This window comes from Zootoca vivipara, chromosome 2 (genome assembly GCF_965207765.1).
Source record: "Zootoca vivipara chromosome 2, rZooViv2.hap1.1, whole genome shotgun sequence".
NCBI classification, from domain to species: Eukaryota; Metazoa; Chordata; class Lepidosauria; order Squamata; family Lacertidae; genus Zootoca; species Zootoca vivipara.
Genome location: NC_142584.1, coordinates 45,934,771 through 45,951,133, shown reverse-complemented (window position 1 = coordinate 45,951,133; position 16,363 = coordinate 45,934,771). Strand labels below are relative to the sequence as shown.

Genomic DNA, 16,363 nt, shown 5'->3' with positions numbered 1-16,363 from the left:
CGAAACACCTCCCTTTTAAAAAATGGATTGTATCTAGACTAGGTGAGCTCCCCTTTTGTAAACTATGAGACTTAAATCATGACTGGTTTCAATAGCAGACTGATCCTCCCCTCCCCATGTGCTGTTCTGGGGGTTCTTCCGACTTCCCTGCCTCAGAGCCAATTTCAGGGAGCACCAGGGTGCACAGCCTCATTGTACAAGTGAATTAGGTGAATCCTGCTCTTAGTATGAATCAAAACTATTTTATATGATGACTAGAAACAAATCTAAGGACACATTCTGAACCATATTACATACCATACACACATGGATGGTAAATATCTCTATGTATCAGTGATCTTAAGGGGACTGTAGAATGGTACCAGCAATCCCTTGAACATTTGAGCAGGTGCCATCATTCCAACTCACAGCTTATGAAACTTTAGCGCAAACCAGATTTTGACTCTTCCACAGCCTCCCTAGAAGGGCCTTCTTTTGATAGAAATCACACCTCAAGCACCATGGCAGACTCCTTAGACATTTTTGTGCCCACGGCAAAGGACAAGATCCCACCCTCCATGGACAGAAGTTGACTGCACTGGCCATTGAACTTAAGTTCAACATTGGCAATAGAGTAATATATTCCACAGCACCTGAGGGCAGCAGGGGGTCCACTGTCTCCATGAGAGGGGAATGGACAGGGGCTTAGGAGGAATAGCTGGGGGGCTGCTACCACTGTCCCACAGCATGTGCTACCTAAAGAGATTGATTAAATCATTCTACCTAATGGGAAAGCCTTAAACCAGGCATCCCCAAAGTGCGGTCCTCCAGATGTTTTGGCCTACAACTCCCATGATCCCTAGCTAACAGGACCAGTGGTCGGGGAAGATGGGAATTGTAGTCCAAAACATCTGGAGGGCTGTAGTTTTGGGATGCCTGCCTTAGACAGTGCCCATTTTTTAAAGAGATTCAAAGCTCCAGAATCCACTGAGGGTAACCATTAGAACACAGGGAGAAGCTGTGCACAAAAGACTGCACCCAGCTTGATGCCCCAACACGTGCAGTTTAGAGGAAATTCCAACCATAAGATCTAACACATTCACATCTCAAGGGACTAAGTTCTCATTTACACATGGAACAACATAACTAATTTTCCAGCTTGTGGATCTGTAGTGTAGTTCACCATATGCCTTGTCCACACAGTGCAGAATCTCCATACCATCATCACCACCAGACAAGATCTTCCATCAGTGGCATGGAGTTCTGCTACACATAATGCAGGAAATCTATTTGGCAAGTTAAACTTTGCATAGACAAGCCATGTATACAAAGCATGTAGACGAGCACTCAGAGATTGATGGGGAATTATTTTCTTGAAAATACAATGAACAAAAACCAACATAGTAATAGATGGAGTTTAGTGCCAACAAACTCATTGGTACTTTCTTTTATTCCCTTTTTCCATCCTGAGTGTATGGTAGATCTGAAGAGGAGGAGGAGGAGGAGGAGGAGGAGGAGTTTGGATTTGATATCCCACTTTATCACTACCCGAAGGAGTCTCAAAGCGGCTAACATTCTCCTTTCCCTTCCTCCCCCACAACAAACACTCTGTGAGGTGAGTGGGGCTGAGAGACTTCAGAGAAGTGTGACTACCCCAAAGTCACCCAGCAGCTGCATGTGGAGGAGCGGAGACACGAACCCGGTTCCCCAGGTTACAAGTCTACCGCTCTTAACCACTACACCACACTGGCTCCCATAGTGTCCCAAAGTGCCCAACAAACTAATAAATAGGGGGCAGGGTTAGGGGTTGCTTTGGTGCACTTGGCTTTGATGTGTAATCAACAAAAAGAATGCCAAATTGCTGTGAGTGAGCCTGATTTTTTGTGACCTTTAGTGAGTCTCATGTTGTGGGCAAGTTTTTCCAACAAGGCAAAATGACACAGATTGTCGTACCATCTGTCTATGGAAAATTTGTGCACCTCTTTTCAGAAATATGACATTTCCCAAGATGAGTATCTGTTGGTGTTTGTATGTTAATTTGATGACAATGTTTATTTAATTTTCCATATTGATCTGGGGAAGGGAGCATTAACTTTCCTGAAGAATGACAGAAGCTCCCCTAAAGTCCAGGGAATATGTCACTTCCAACTGTGCCACCCACGAGTTTTACATGGAGATACCAGGGATGCTATAGATGGTGTGAATGCAAATTATATGTTCTATACATCAACCCTTCTCTACAATGATTGAAACATCATCAACTTACTTGTAGGCTAAAGTTGCGCTGAAGTGCTGCTGTATATAAGCCTCCAGTACAGTATTGAAATGCTGGAATTTCCTGTCTGCAATGAGTCCTATTATATAGATCTGTAACAGGTTAATAGCATTAGTGTTTTTTTGTTTTTATTTTGCACACCAAAAGTCATTTGAAAAGTTACAGTTTGCAATGAGCTCCTTAAAAAAATTAAAAATTCAATTAGGTATTGTCAGGGGTGTTGCTGGCTACCCTTGAGCAATGACACTCCAAACCATCTTGTCTTTAAGACTTTTATTGTGGATATTATTTACAGTGCAAGAGCTTCATGAAAACATGTCTACTCAATATCATCAGATTCTCGCAATGGCGCTTTTCGGCTCCTCCCCCAGCAGAGTAGTTTGGGGACCCCAAATCTCCGCCTCCTGCGTTTGTGAGCCACTGATTGCCTCAGTTCCAGGGGGAATTTGAAAGGACGCCCCTCTGATGTTTCCCCACTAGAAACCTCTGCTGGCCCCTCCTCCTTTGCTGGTATTACGGGCTGTAGGTAGTGCTCCTGGATGCTGCCTGAGCCCTACACCACTCTGCTCATTTCCTCCTTCCTGTCTCCTGCCCCCCCACTGTTGTCAGAGCCGTTCGCAGAACTGGAGTTGATGAGGGGTGGATGTTCCCTGTAAGCCCACCCCCTTACAGTGTATTAGCTAAATTTAGTAATTTATCTATTAGCTAAAGCCAAACGTTTATTATCGAGGGATGCAACACATCTGTGTTGGTGATCCTGAAGCCATTTCAGTTACAATCAGTGCCTTGCTCCTATAGTAAACTGTTTCAAAAAATGGAGCCCATAGTTTGAACTTGAACAGCAGAGGGCAATCCTTACCAGCGCATCAAAGACGAGAATGTCATATTCATCACTATGAGAATGTTCCATCATGATATTAAACAAGGCATCTAAAGTATCTTGGAGGAACTAAAGAAAGAAAAAGAAAGAAAGAAAGATGAACAAATATTTTACAAGCTTTGATACCATGACAGGATAAAGATTCTTTGAGAAACATTTTCATGTCTTTAAAAGAAAAAATCCACCTAACCCCAGGGAAAGCATTTCATGCCTCAAAGGATCCATCTTCCTAGCCTTGTCACCTGGAGCATCACATCTTTGAAGACTTGTTTTCTTATCACAGCACACATTTGACTCAAACAAGCAAAGCAGTCATTTCTCCTCCCAATGTAATGCTAAGGCTGGCCTACAGTTTATACTGGAATGAACAGAGCATTTCCTATTCCCCACAAGTGGAAAGTTGATTGCTTTATCTGTGAATGTTCACAGGTGAATTCAAGAGGTTTGTAAGTTGCACAATCCCTTAAAATGTGGTGAGTAATTGTTTTCAACAGTGTGTCACTGTGAATTTAGCTGCAGCTGGTGTTAAGTAATATCCCTAAGCCTAAAATGGCTTGATAGTATGCCCAGACCATCAAGATATTTAAAGCACAAATGCAAGGGAAGGGGATAAAGCTAGTATCTCTCCTCCCATTAGCATGCCTGGTCTCAAGTCTTCGGTATCACCCAAATCATTGCCAAGTGGGAATGAAAACATGGTGCATGCCAACTGGAAGAGGATTCCTCCTTCCATTCATACCAGCTCAGGTCTCTCCCGCCCTTTGTGCTTTGTCAGAAAGCTCAGATGAGAAGAAGGAAAGGAGGGTGAAGAGGATTGCAGCAGGTCAGGATCAGCCATTGTGCTGCCAATTGCCAACCACAATTCCAGCCTCAGAAACTTGGTGCCCATGAACCCCTGCTGGAATATTCTACAGAATTTTATTTGGCTTTTCTACCACATGTTGCCAATGATATAGACATCAGAAGAAGAACATTAAAGTTCCAATATGCTAAATACATGACAATGATCAGGAGATGAACTGATCTTTTACAAAAAGAAGCTACAAGCTAACCCAGGGACAACTCTGAACTTGGTCCACATTTCCAAAAAATCAGTTCTTATAGCAGAAAAAGAAACATCAGTTCAATGCAAGGAAAGATTAATGAACTGCTTATTTACACAGTGCAGAAGGCGGCTTTTCAAGTTTAGAAACACTCTGAATAGATCTTCTAGAATAGCCTGTGTCAACTGAATTCCTTTTCTAAACCCCATTGAAGAGCAGTTTGCACCAAATGAATGAAAGTTTATAATCTCGCCTCTTCATCAGTGCTTCTAGTGTGACTGCTGTGTGTAACATCTTGTCTGATGGAAAACATGAAAGTTTGTGACATTTTGGTTGGCCCTAATAATGATGTTACCCAGCTGTAACATCAATAAGATTTTATATGTAGGTAAGTAATCCTTGCTACCAAATTGCGGGAGGCAGTGCAAGACAGGAGTGCCTGGCGTGCTATGGTCCATGGGGTCACGAAGAGTCGGACACGACTAAACGACTAAACAACAACAACAATCCTTGCTACATATTTCCATAGTCATAGTCTGAAGTATAGTTCTTCACAGCAAAAGGAACAAACCATTACATGTTCACATTTCATCAATAAACAAATATTTTCCAAATAAGAGAAACACTCACCTTGTAATCAGAGATCAATTTACTTTATATATATATTATTACTTTATATATATATATATTAATAGGAAAGGAAAAAATAATGGGTAGCTTTTCTTAGTCTCACAACCCTATAAGCTTATATTTCATTTCATTTGTACAGGCAAAGACACACTGCTTTTTAGATTTTCCTTGATATTGTGCTTACTATGAGTTAATCATGTGTAAAGAGTAAAGTCTTGAATCAAAGGATCTACGGTTGTTACAAAACTGCCATGCCCAGAATTTTGATAAGTTTGGGGAGTGCTAAAGCAGCAGCTCGCTGGTTCTACTTTAATCAGTGTGAGTGTCCCCAAAGAATATTTGTGTGAAGCTTCAAGTCAAGGGAAAATGAATTATACCTGCTGTATTTAGCACACATGCAGCCTTAACTTACTTTCGGTATTGAAGCTAATATGGGAGAAAAGTGCTCAGCACAATGCAACAGAAGGCAGGTGTGACCCTCCACCCAGGTGCTCCTTTTAATGTAAAAATCAAACCTCATCCTCTATTTGATAAATGAACAAAGCAGACATATGAACAACAAGCAGGACTGCCCCCATCACATACAATCAATCAGGAGTTTGCAAATAACCTGCTACCACCGAATCAGAGGTCACTTGGGCAGAGGGCCTATTTTGGGAGGAAAACTCTAATACCGAGTCTTTGAAAAGCATGCTTTCTTTTGTTTGAAAATTTTCTGAACACAATTGTTTCATCATTGGCTTTTAAAAAATCATGTTTGCTGTTAAAAAACAAAAAAGCTAACAAAGGGAAGCATATTCCAGGGCAGCATTTAGCAGAGCTTGGTTAATAAAATAGGAAAACATTAAACTAAAATAGAAAATCTGCCATGTAAGGTATGCATAAATAGATGTAAGATAACTTCTGAAATCCAGTTCAATTGTTCAGCTGCCATCTGTTTTCTGTGCAAATAGGACTGGTGTTATCCTCAACTGATGTCACTTTGGGGCAGTTATTTCCAAAAAGAAGTGGCTCTCCAGGGTTTCAGGTAGGGGAAATTGCCAGCTGCATCTGAAAATGCTAGGAGTTGAACCTGTGACCCTCTGCATGCAAATAATATGCTCTACCACTGACCCATGACCTTTCCCCCAATGAAGCCAGCAAGACTGAACTGATGCCTTGTAAAAAGAAAACACAACTGTATTATTTGAGGACTAAGATCTCAGCCTATGATGGCTGATATGAGTGAAGACAATTTCCTGAGCCATTCTCAAGGGATTAGTTTGCATCAATGAGCACAAAAGATGTGTTACCACTTGAGATAGAAAAACATGTTGTTGAAATGGCTAAGATTTCCTATGTGGATTTTGGAAATATGTTGAGCCATAGCACCAGGATTCCTAATTTGTCTCTCTAGGACAGTGGTTCCCAACAAGTGGTCCGCGGACCCCCAGGGGTCCGCGAGCTATGCCAGAGGGGTCCGCAAGATCACCTCCCCAAGATGCGTGTATAGAGCGGCGCGCGCGCAGCGGGAGCGCCACGCACTGCTGCCGCGGCGTGGCGCCCCTAGCAATCCGCTCCGCCGACTCGGGAGTCTCCTTGGGTCTCCTCAGAGGAGGAGGCGCCACGCCGAAAGCCCCAGAGCTCACTTGCCTCCTTCCCGCCCTCTCCCTGCCTGTGGCCAGCAGCTCCAGACGCTGTTCTGTGGAGTTTTTGGCGTGGCTCCGCCTCCTCCGAGGAGACCCAATGAGACTCCCGAGTCGGCGGAGGGCGGCGGACTCGCTGCTGGGCGCCCCTGCTCCCTCAATTCAGGACCCGGTGGGAGGCTTTGAAGCGGGCGCGAGGTCGCCTTTTCACCTCGGCAGCTGCGCCTTCCCCTCCCCCACCCCATTCCACTGCCCACCCCCACCCCCAGAGAGAGAGAGGGGGCCACTGTTTTTTGGGGTGGTGGTCTTACCCCCTCTGTCAGTGAGGGAGCAGTGCGGGCGCCTTACAAATCAGCCCCCTTTGCACAGAGGGGTGACTGGGTGGGAGAAGCCCATGGAATGCAGGCGCTCTAGCCCCGAAGAGGCTGTCACCTTGCTTGCAAAAGCAACAGCCTCTCCCAGGCTGAGCCGCCTGCCTTCCCTGCCTGCCTTCCGTTGGAACGCAGGCACGGAAGGCAGGAGGAGCACTTTTGGGATGCCCCATTCCCCCCTGCTGCCAGTTACCAAGCCTGCTCCGCTTGCTTTGCTGCGAGCTGGGAGGGGTGGTGGTGGACGGGAGCTCCTGTCAGTCCGTCCCTTCTCCCAGCTCGCTGTACCAGCAAGAAAAGCAAGAGCCGCTTGGGCGCTGTGCGCGGCTCTCCCTCCCTCCCTCTCTGCCTCTCTTTCTTTCTCTGACTCCTTCCTCCCTCCCTCCCTCCCTCTCTCTTTCACCCCTTCTTTCCTTAGCATTTGCTAATTTCCACCCGCTGCTTCTTGTCAGCTTCTTCTCTTGGGAACCTTTCCTAAAAATGGTCAACAACTTTGGGGGTCCCCCGCGGCTAAAAAGGTTGTCAATTCTTGGGAATTTTTTGGGGGGGGCGCCGGAGGGATCTTCGCACCACGGCGCTGGATATGTTTCACTCAGCCAAAATTGTTTAATAAAAAGGTGCTAATGGAGCCAAAAGTTATTTTCTGCTGACTAGTAGGCAGGTAGAAATTTGCAGTCAGATTTCAGAGTGAAAGTTTCAAGTTTGGAACCTAATATTTCAGAAATAATGAACTCAAAGGACAGATTTAACTCATCTCATTAAGAACTGAAAATTAAAACTAACTGTATACTGATGGAGTACTCTGTTGTAACTGTAAAAAACGTATTAAAAAGACTCTTAATTTGGCTCTCACTTTTTAATTTTAGGATTAGGAATTAATGGGGGTCCTTGTCACAATAGCGGCTCGATGAGGGGTCCTCGAGAAAATTTTGTTGGGAACCCCTGCTCTAGGAAATATTTATCCATTGAGGAACCAAGGACAGCACACTGCATCATTACCAGGGAAAGGGGAATGATTACCTCCCCTATAGTATCTGGCTTTTCAGAAAGTTCCTGACCTAAAATTACACTACTGTCAACATTTTCAAAATATACCTTCACAATTTCTTCCCCATCCACAATCTTCAGTTTTTCTAAGTTCTCCTTCAAGAGCTCTGGCTTCATACGCCACTTCAAAAGGCCCAGTAAACCAACTGCAGAGAAGAGCAGAAATATATTCACAGAGAAAGGGGGTCTAGCTTTCAAGTGCAACTTAAAAAGCCTTGTCAGGAGCTTATATTCTTACCATTTTGAGTTAGCTTGGTTGAACAAACGAGCGTTGAAATGGTAAAGGTGTCTCTTGAGCTTACTGAGAGCCCTCCAACACTGCTTGAACTCCGACTTAAGGTTGAGCCTTTAGAGTCTACGTTATGACGTGAGGAGGGGAGACTCAGGTAAGCACTGGCATCCTCCATTTTCTTACTATCACCCTTGAAAGCAAGGCATGAAAACAAGGTGAGATTCAGTGGAATGAGCTAAATTCACATATAACTAGGATAACTTTGCTGCACTCTTCCACACCAGTAGCCTTTTAGGAATAAATCTTGTTTTAAAAATATTGGATTGAGAGACTTAACCCAGTGAAGACTACAAAAATATGTGCAATTTCTCTGCAAAAACAAAACTCCTCAACTCACAATCTACTTTTGAAACTGAGGATACGTGGGCAAAGAATTTTCTGCTGCTTTATAAAGAGCAACATGCACGTAAGTCCTTGGACACACTGAAGCCATTAAAAAAAATCTTCTCAGTGAACAATGGAAAAGGAAATAAATTAGTTGTATTTAATTCATGTTTACCTTGCTCTTCAGTCAAAAGGGTCCCCTGAGCAGCTTACAAATAAATCAAAACTATGGTCCTTAGACCAGTGTTTCTCAACCAGTGTGCCTCCAGATGTTTTGGGACTACAACTCCCATCATTCCTGACCACTGGTCTTGCTAGCTAGGGATGATGGGAGTTGTAGTCCCAAAACATCTGGAGGCACACTGGTTGAGAAACACTGCCTTAGACCACTGGTGGGTAATCTGTGACTCTGCAGATTTGATTGCACTCTATCTCATCAATCCCAGCCAGCATAGCCAAGGCTCAAGGATGAGGGGGGTTGTTCTCTAACAACATCTGCACAGTCTCCCCATCTCTGCCACAGTTTCCCCATTGCAGCAAGCAGGGCAGGAATTAAAAAGCAAACTCAAGCACCGGGTTTTAAAGCAACAGTTCTCATAGCAACCAGATGGGATTAAATTGTGGGATGCGTCAAGGTGAAAAGTAAAGCTTCAAAAAGTAGCAGCTTTGTGTTGAATTGTCCTTCAACTGACACCAGAGAGCGCTCTCCATGTGATGTTGGATTCTGTTCCCCATCAGCCCAGGCTAGCATTGTCATTGCCAGATCTGATGGCAGCTGAAGTCCAGGAACATCAGGATTGCACCACATTGGCTACCCCAGTACAGGCAGACTTACTTATGCTGCTGTGTAATCATTTTGGGTATTATCCTGTTCCCACACCACACCACTGGCTGGGTATGGAAAGATCACAGTATTAAGTCTGTCTAAATATTATTATGCTTTTGGCAGGGATCAGCTGTATGCGAGAGTTCCCTGCAGGGAATTAGCATCTACAGGGAAACCAAGGAGAATTGACCCCCACCTCCTATCAGCTGATATCACCTGCCCATCAGGGTGATGTAACTTGATTTACATGCAGGAGTGGTTTCACAAAAATGGCCTTGCAACTAGGGCAAGATAAGCCTACAGGCCATATTCTCTAGCCCTGGACTAAACATGACAGGAACAGCTGGGAGAACTTGAACATGGACTGCCATTTTCAGCAGCAGTCCTATAACTCATTGCTACTTGTGCCCTAAAACTCCAGAAGTGAGAGTCTTTTTCATTTTAGCAACACTCAGGGCACTGGACATGTCCCACAGGGCTTCTAACTTAATTACTAAGAGTAGGTTCCTAAATTGTATTGCAGACTGTTTTTCAAACTTGGGGAGCCACACAACTCTGGTGCTAGGGACACCTGCTTCATACAACTGATTTTCCTTATTTATCTTCAAGGAAACATTGTGGATGTTTAGTAATAAACTGCTTTTAAAAATGGAAATCAAAGGGCTAAGTCCAGGTATTTAGGCAGCCATTCCCAGTTTAGCATTTAAAACTGACTAAAGGTTTTATCACCAGACTGCAGTCTTTTGTCTGACAGATCTCCAGCATCCTATAAGGACATATTTGGAAAAGCTCCAAACAACCTGAAATATAGTCAGCTCAGTCTTTTCGTCCCTTTCTTTTTGTTTCCCACTAGGCCATTTGCAAGGATTTTGTGTAAAAGCCAGAAACTTGGGCTGGTTGCCATATGTGTTCAGCACACCTGAATTTTTTTTAGTAAAAGCCAGCTATTTTCACTTGCTGTATGTGCTAGAATAGTCAATGTGCTGGCCTCTAAAGGGCAACTCCCACCATCCCTAGCTATTGGGTATGCTGGCTGAGACTGATGGGAATTGTAGTCCACAACAACTGGAAGGTACCACGTTAGCTATTCCTGGCATAACTCACACTACACAAAGAAACAACTGAGTTCAGTTCTAGCACTGATGGATGTTCCTATATGAATAGGACCCCTCTTTTAAAGTTTAGGCATATGGATATGGGCTGGGGAGGAGGAGGTTTTTCCCCAGTATTTGCATGCTAGTTATAGAATGCCCTCCCCCTAGTCCTTTCAGGCTAGGAGTTGTTGGCATCTGTCTGCCTCAAGAGACAATGGATTGTGCCTCTGGTGGGAAAGTAAAATCACAGTGTTAGCAGCACCAAAGTGAGCCCCCTGGGGCTCAATCTGCTCCCGACTGTCTTCACATGCAGGGTAAGTCCCTAACTCACCAAGGGTTGGAGACCCATTGACTACCTTCACGTGGTTTAGCCATTCAGTTGAAGTTGTTCCTGGGGTGTGGCCACTGTCACATGCAGACAGCTTCTAGGAACCTCAGGTGAGAACTGAGCGGAGGGTGGGCACCAAAGGTGGACATACTCTCCTAACACCCTACACACCCCAGGCTTGGAGCATAACATTTTAAGTAAACCAACAGGAGATTGTTAGTGGATTGTGCAAAGCATGTGTGGAAGTCTATGCAGCAAAACCAACAATACCTTTAAAACGGCCAGATCGTGAAAGCCATCCAGCAGAGTTGTCCCATCCTCCTTCATTAACTTCACATAGGCCATTGCAAAGTTCTTTTCTCCTTTGTCTTTAGCTGTGCAATAAATAATTTGGTATGATTCTTTTCCCCCACCTATAACATGCACCTCTTATCTAATGTTGCATATTGAAAGCAAGTAATCAAGCAGGTTACTTACACTCTTGAGATGACCGATGTCTAAACATAAAGCGCAAGTGAATTCTTTGCATGTCCTCAATGGGCAATGCTACCTATTTAAATACATAAACAGCTATTAAAGTAAAAATGATATCATGAATACATGGAGGGAAGCTCTACCAGCAGTTCTGAATTAAAAGGTAAAGGGACCCCTGACCATTAGGTCCAGTCGTGACCGACTCTGGGGTTGCGCGCTCATCTCGCATTATCGGCCGAGGGAGCCGGCGTATAGCTTCCAGGTCATGTGGCCAGCATGACAAAGTCGCTTCTGGCAAACCAGAGCAGCACATGGAAACGCCGTTTACCTTCCCGCTATAGCGGTTCCTATTTATCTACTTGCATTTTGATGTGCTTTCGAACTGCTAGGTTGGCAGGAGCTGGGACCGAGCAACGGGAGCTCACCCCGTCACAGGGATTCGAACCGCCGACCTTCTGATCAGCAAGCCCTAGGCTCAGTGGTTTAACCACAGCGCCACCTGGGTCCCTAGTTCTGAATTAGTGCTGCCCAAATATCCATCAATGGCTAAAGACCCACAAATAGTGGCAGCTATTTGTGCATAATGGCCGAATGTTATGCTCTGCTTCACTTTTTCAGGACTTGTATTACATTATTTGCCAATTGAAGCTATACCACCACCAAATGCCAGGTTTTATGCCTTTGAAGTAAACTTTACATTTCAATGCAAATTCATATCATGACTAATGCTATTGTTGAATGAACTTTATTGCTGAATAAGATAGTATTGCTTAGTCATAGATATATTAAAGGTCTTGCTTTGAAGTCCCTACACTGCAAAAAGTAGATTCTAATGTGCCTCCTCTGTTATTTGATCTTTAAATTGTGTGTTGGAACAGTTGAAACAGTGGTGGAAAGTTGTATAATAGAAGTATCCACCAATGTAGAAATGGGGCCAATTCAGATGTAAATTCATCCACAAACAGGAGACTAGCTATTCTAAGAGATAACACCTGATCTGGTGCAACTGCCACTATTTGGGGAGTATGACATCATGTCTCATGCAAATCCTGGAGTGCCAGTATTTGGGAAAGTAACAAGTCAGATGTTTCATCCTCAGTCTGGAACCTATGGTCTGAACCCATCTTTATACTACACCTGGTATCTTAAGCTTGTATACGCCTTTCTAATATCTGCCAATTCCCCTTTCCCACCACAGCTCCCTGTGCTACATCTCATGCTGTTTCAGTTCTGAGCAGCTTTTTAGGGGACACAAAAAGTGGGGAGGAGAGACCATGAACATTCACTTTTTTCTAGATCCAACCCATTGTTCTAATTCATTATAGCAGCATCACCTCATGTATGTTTGGACACTACTGATTAAAATCAGAATTAACTTGGAATTAGAAGACTCCAAAGGCTAGTTTTAAAAAAGCTCCAAATATTTCATTATAAGCTTAACTTGGGTTTCCATTAGTGCACCATTTTCAAGAGAGACACTGCTTGACACATAAATATTTGAAAGTACGTGGAAATAAATACATTTTTGTACCCAATAATACCTTTTATTATGCCATTTTTTTCTCCCTGCTGCCCTCTGTCTCTTCTTGCCAAAGCACCTTAATAGAATTAAACTCATTATCTACCTAAGAGCCACATTATGACAGCAATTTTCTATAGTGCTCTCTCTTTAAAAGGAGCAGATTTACAATAAGCTTTTCTAGTAGCCTACAGCCATTTTGTAATTATTTCCATCACAACCTTCCAAGAATTTGCTTATTACAAGTTACATGCAAACCATAGAGATGTCAATTAATTCTTCTCTAACAAGGATATAAATTGTAAAAGGTCTTTTTTCATGAGGTGACGCAAGTTCCTGTATTTTCTAAATTTTCTCAGCCTACTGGACCATACATTTCTACACTTGCTCTAAGATATTTTTTTAATGCATTATTGTGATACTAGAAGAAAATGGAATGGGACAAAATTTCTATCAAATTCACCTTGGAGATTATTGGCAACTAATTTAACTGTATACTTTTACAAATGGAAAAACCACGCTTCTTGCTTCTAGGCAGCAAAATAATGCAAGCAATTCTTTGGTGGCTTGCATTCTTTCAACTTCCAGTTTAGCATAAGCAGCAGCATCCTGGTTCCTCTTAAGCAAAGATTTAAAATGGGGAGGTGAGGCATCTGCTCCTTTGTCATACCTTTAATGTCTCCGCCCAGCGGGGCTGTTTAACTTGGTAGTAGACCACTGATTTATATTCACTTGTAGGCTTGTCTCCAGCTCCTAAACAAATTGCATTCTTACACAAAACAGGGGAGAAGAGGAAAGAGGTGCAGCTTCTTAGTTCTTACGTGCATATTTTCAATTCTTAACTATTTAAGTACTATAGTTTTAATATTGCCATCCATACAGTCTATGCTAACCTCTAGGACTCTTTTGTCTTGACTCTCCAGAGAGGGTAAGTGTACAGTCCCAAAGTGGGGCAGAAACCAAAGGAAAACAACGGAAAATATGTTTATGGGCCACTGGCAACTTTGATGCACTTTGGAAGGGGCCACCATGTTACCTTGGCCTAATTGTATTTGTGAACTGACTGTGTCCCTCAATACCCAAGGCTTTGTGGGAAATATAAAATGGTGGCCAGCCTGCAGCCACCTGTTACCACCAGTGCTCTCCACCCCCATTGGTGAGCCCCCAGAGGATTGGGTGCCCACTAGGCTACACTTTGCTGAGGATTCCAATGGACCCAGATCTGGCATGATATTAATAGACATACTTGCAAAGGCAATGATTACAGTTAAGCAGAAATTTAGCTTAACAACTCAAATGCTGGTGCACAGAAATTCTCACAGAAGCACTTTCAAGGACCACATTATCTGGGAATGTGGCCATGTCTGTACGTGTCCCTTCTTTCTGAACAAGAAATGCTGTACTTTTCCCACCTGTAAAGGGTAGTATCATCTATCCTACCAACTGTAACTCATTAGCAAACTTAACTGTGTTTCCACTACTGTACCTAGATCCTAAAATTATTCAGCTACTTCATAAATTTTCCAATATTGGAAATAATGTTCTCAGCATCCAACAAAGCTATACGGTGCGTGGGAGAGGAGATTAGTCATTGCAGGTTTTCTGGCTACTTCTCTCAACAGTTTTCCAGAATTTATATTTACTGGTAAGTACCAGTAACTGTTTTTTGCTACTTATTTGCATGTTTAGTCTTTCATGCAAATGCCCTGCCAGTTTTTTCTTCCTTTCCAACCAATATCCAACCAATACTCTGATCCTTAAGTAATTCCCAGGAAATTTAACAGTGCAATTATTTTCTCAGCCAATGATAGCTTGCTGTTCCCATAAATTCCTCCTCCTTTTCACTCTATTATCATTTATTTTTAAAGCTAAGACGTTGAACAGGTTGGTCACATCTACTTAACCACACCTACACGGCAGACAAAAATGTATATAGAGCTTTTATCTGAATTATTAGTCAGAAGGAGCATGAGGATAGATAGATAGATAGATAGATAGATAGATAGATAGATTTGTTTTTTGTTTTTTTACAAGTAATTTCAGCCTTAGATCAGACCAGGAGGAAGACTTGAAACTCTGTGCCACAGACTATCAATAATCTTTCCGCAGACCTCAGATTTTCCACATTATTTTGAGACCTCCAGAAAAGCCTCACCGACGCAAACACTAATGAAGGGAAATTCTTTGTTGTTGTTGAAGGCAGCTGGCATTTCAATTTGCTCAATTTGCATTGTTGTGAGTACACATGGAACGTGCAGGAACAAGCAATCTTGCATGACTTTTGCATGTTGGAGTATGGAGCAGAAGCTATGAACTATACCAGCGAATGGGCTTGGGCCCAAAATGGATTACTTTAAAGCGGCATCTATGATTCTATCATTTGTGGACTCTAAAAAAGCTACTGGAATCTATACTTCTTTTTCCACCCCCTCATATATCAAGTGCAAACAGATCTCTCAAAATATGTCATGACTGGGATAAGATGGCTTGCCAATATACATCTATGAAGAATTGATGTGTGCAGAGTTTCTGAACTAAGCGCTCTTCATCAGCATATAGATGCTAACAGAGCAAAACCAACAGATATGAACTGCAGCACAAGCTTTAGGAAATGAGGTTACAGCAAAGTTGTGCTTGTTCATCTTCAGTATGCACACAACAGAGCAACACTTACTGGTATCACTTTTCCATCTTCATCACAGACACACATGTTGACTTCTATGTTTCTCTGTGAAGTTTTATTAGACTTATCCAGGTCTCCATTTAGCAAGGTAATGTAGATGTCATTTCTTATATCGCCTATGAAAGAAATGCAAAAGGGGTAGATACCAGGACAGAAAGGACTGAAAGCAGCTAAGGTGAGAGAATGCATAAGATCCATGCCTTGCCCTACTCAGTTATATACTGAAGTGTGAATGTTCAAGGGAGAAAATGAAATTCAGCTTTGATGTTTATTATCAAACTTTTATAGTCTTGTCAGGAAAGAGCTTGATGTTGCTTATACAGCGATATGTAATTCTCATCCTACAATGACACCTCCTGGTGAAGAACAGCAAAGGCACACCAGCTAGAGGGAAGAGTGTCATGCAGATTTGAAAGAACTATGCAATTAGTAACATGTTGCTGTAAATTTAATGTGTGAATCACTTTTTGTGTAAGTTTCAAGGTGGTCTATAACAGGCATTCCCAAACTCGGCCCTCCAGATGTTTTGGCACTACAACTCCCATCATCCCTGACCACTGGTCCTGTTAGAAATGTTTGATTTCTGTATTTTAATGTTTTGTTGGAAGCTGCCCAGAGTGGCTGGGGGAACCCGGCCAGATGGGCGGGGTATGAATAATATATTATTAATTATTATTATTATTATTATTATTATTATTATTATTATTATTATACAGTGGCTGCAGTGATTGGGAGGCACCATTTCCCTCTCTCCCCTTCCCCATTACCAGCTGGATCCAGAATGAGGGGACAGAAAGCTTTGCCTTCACTCTGATGTCACTGTGTCATCATGAAGCCAATCAGAATGAAGGTCTTTTGATCTCACTCGGGGTATCAGAACCACCAGCCAGTGAGACTCTTACGGTAGAAACATGACGGTGCAAGTCGCAACTTCACAGCACACTTTATCCCCTTTTGATGCCACCCCCCACCCCAA

At 42.9% G+C, this 16,363-nt stretch overlaps 1 protein-coding gene across 3 annotated transcripts in view; it reads right to left on the bottom strand.

The window, feature by feature from the left end:
- The window catches only part of DOCK2 (dedicator of cytokinesis 2), a 255,397-nt gene that overhangs the window by 209,188 nt on the left and 29,846 nt on the right, over positions 1-16,363 (bottom strand). For all 3 annotated transcript variants that reach the window (XM_060271721.2, XM_088661767.1, XM_060271724.2), the window contains 8 exons: positions 15,379-15,503; positions 13,375-13,473; positions 11,189-11,261; positions 10,982-11,085; positions 8,086-8,269; positions 7,896-7,993; positions 3,114-3,203; positions 2,246-2,346 (listed from right to left, as the gene is read on the bottom strand). In XM_060271721.2, coding sequence (XP_060127704.1) covers positions 2,246-2,346; positions 3,114-3,203; positions 7,896-7,993; positions 8,086-8,269; positions 10,982-11,085; positions 11,189-11,261; positions 13,375-13,473; positions 15,379-15,503 — 874 coding nt within the window. The remainder of the gene's footprint in view (positions 1-2,245; positions 2,347-3,113; positions 3,204-7,895; positions 7,994-8,085; positions 8,270-10,981; positions 11,086-11,188; positions 11,262-13,374; positions 13,474-15,378; positions 15,504-16,363) is intronic.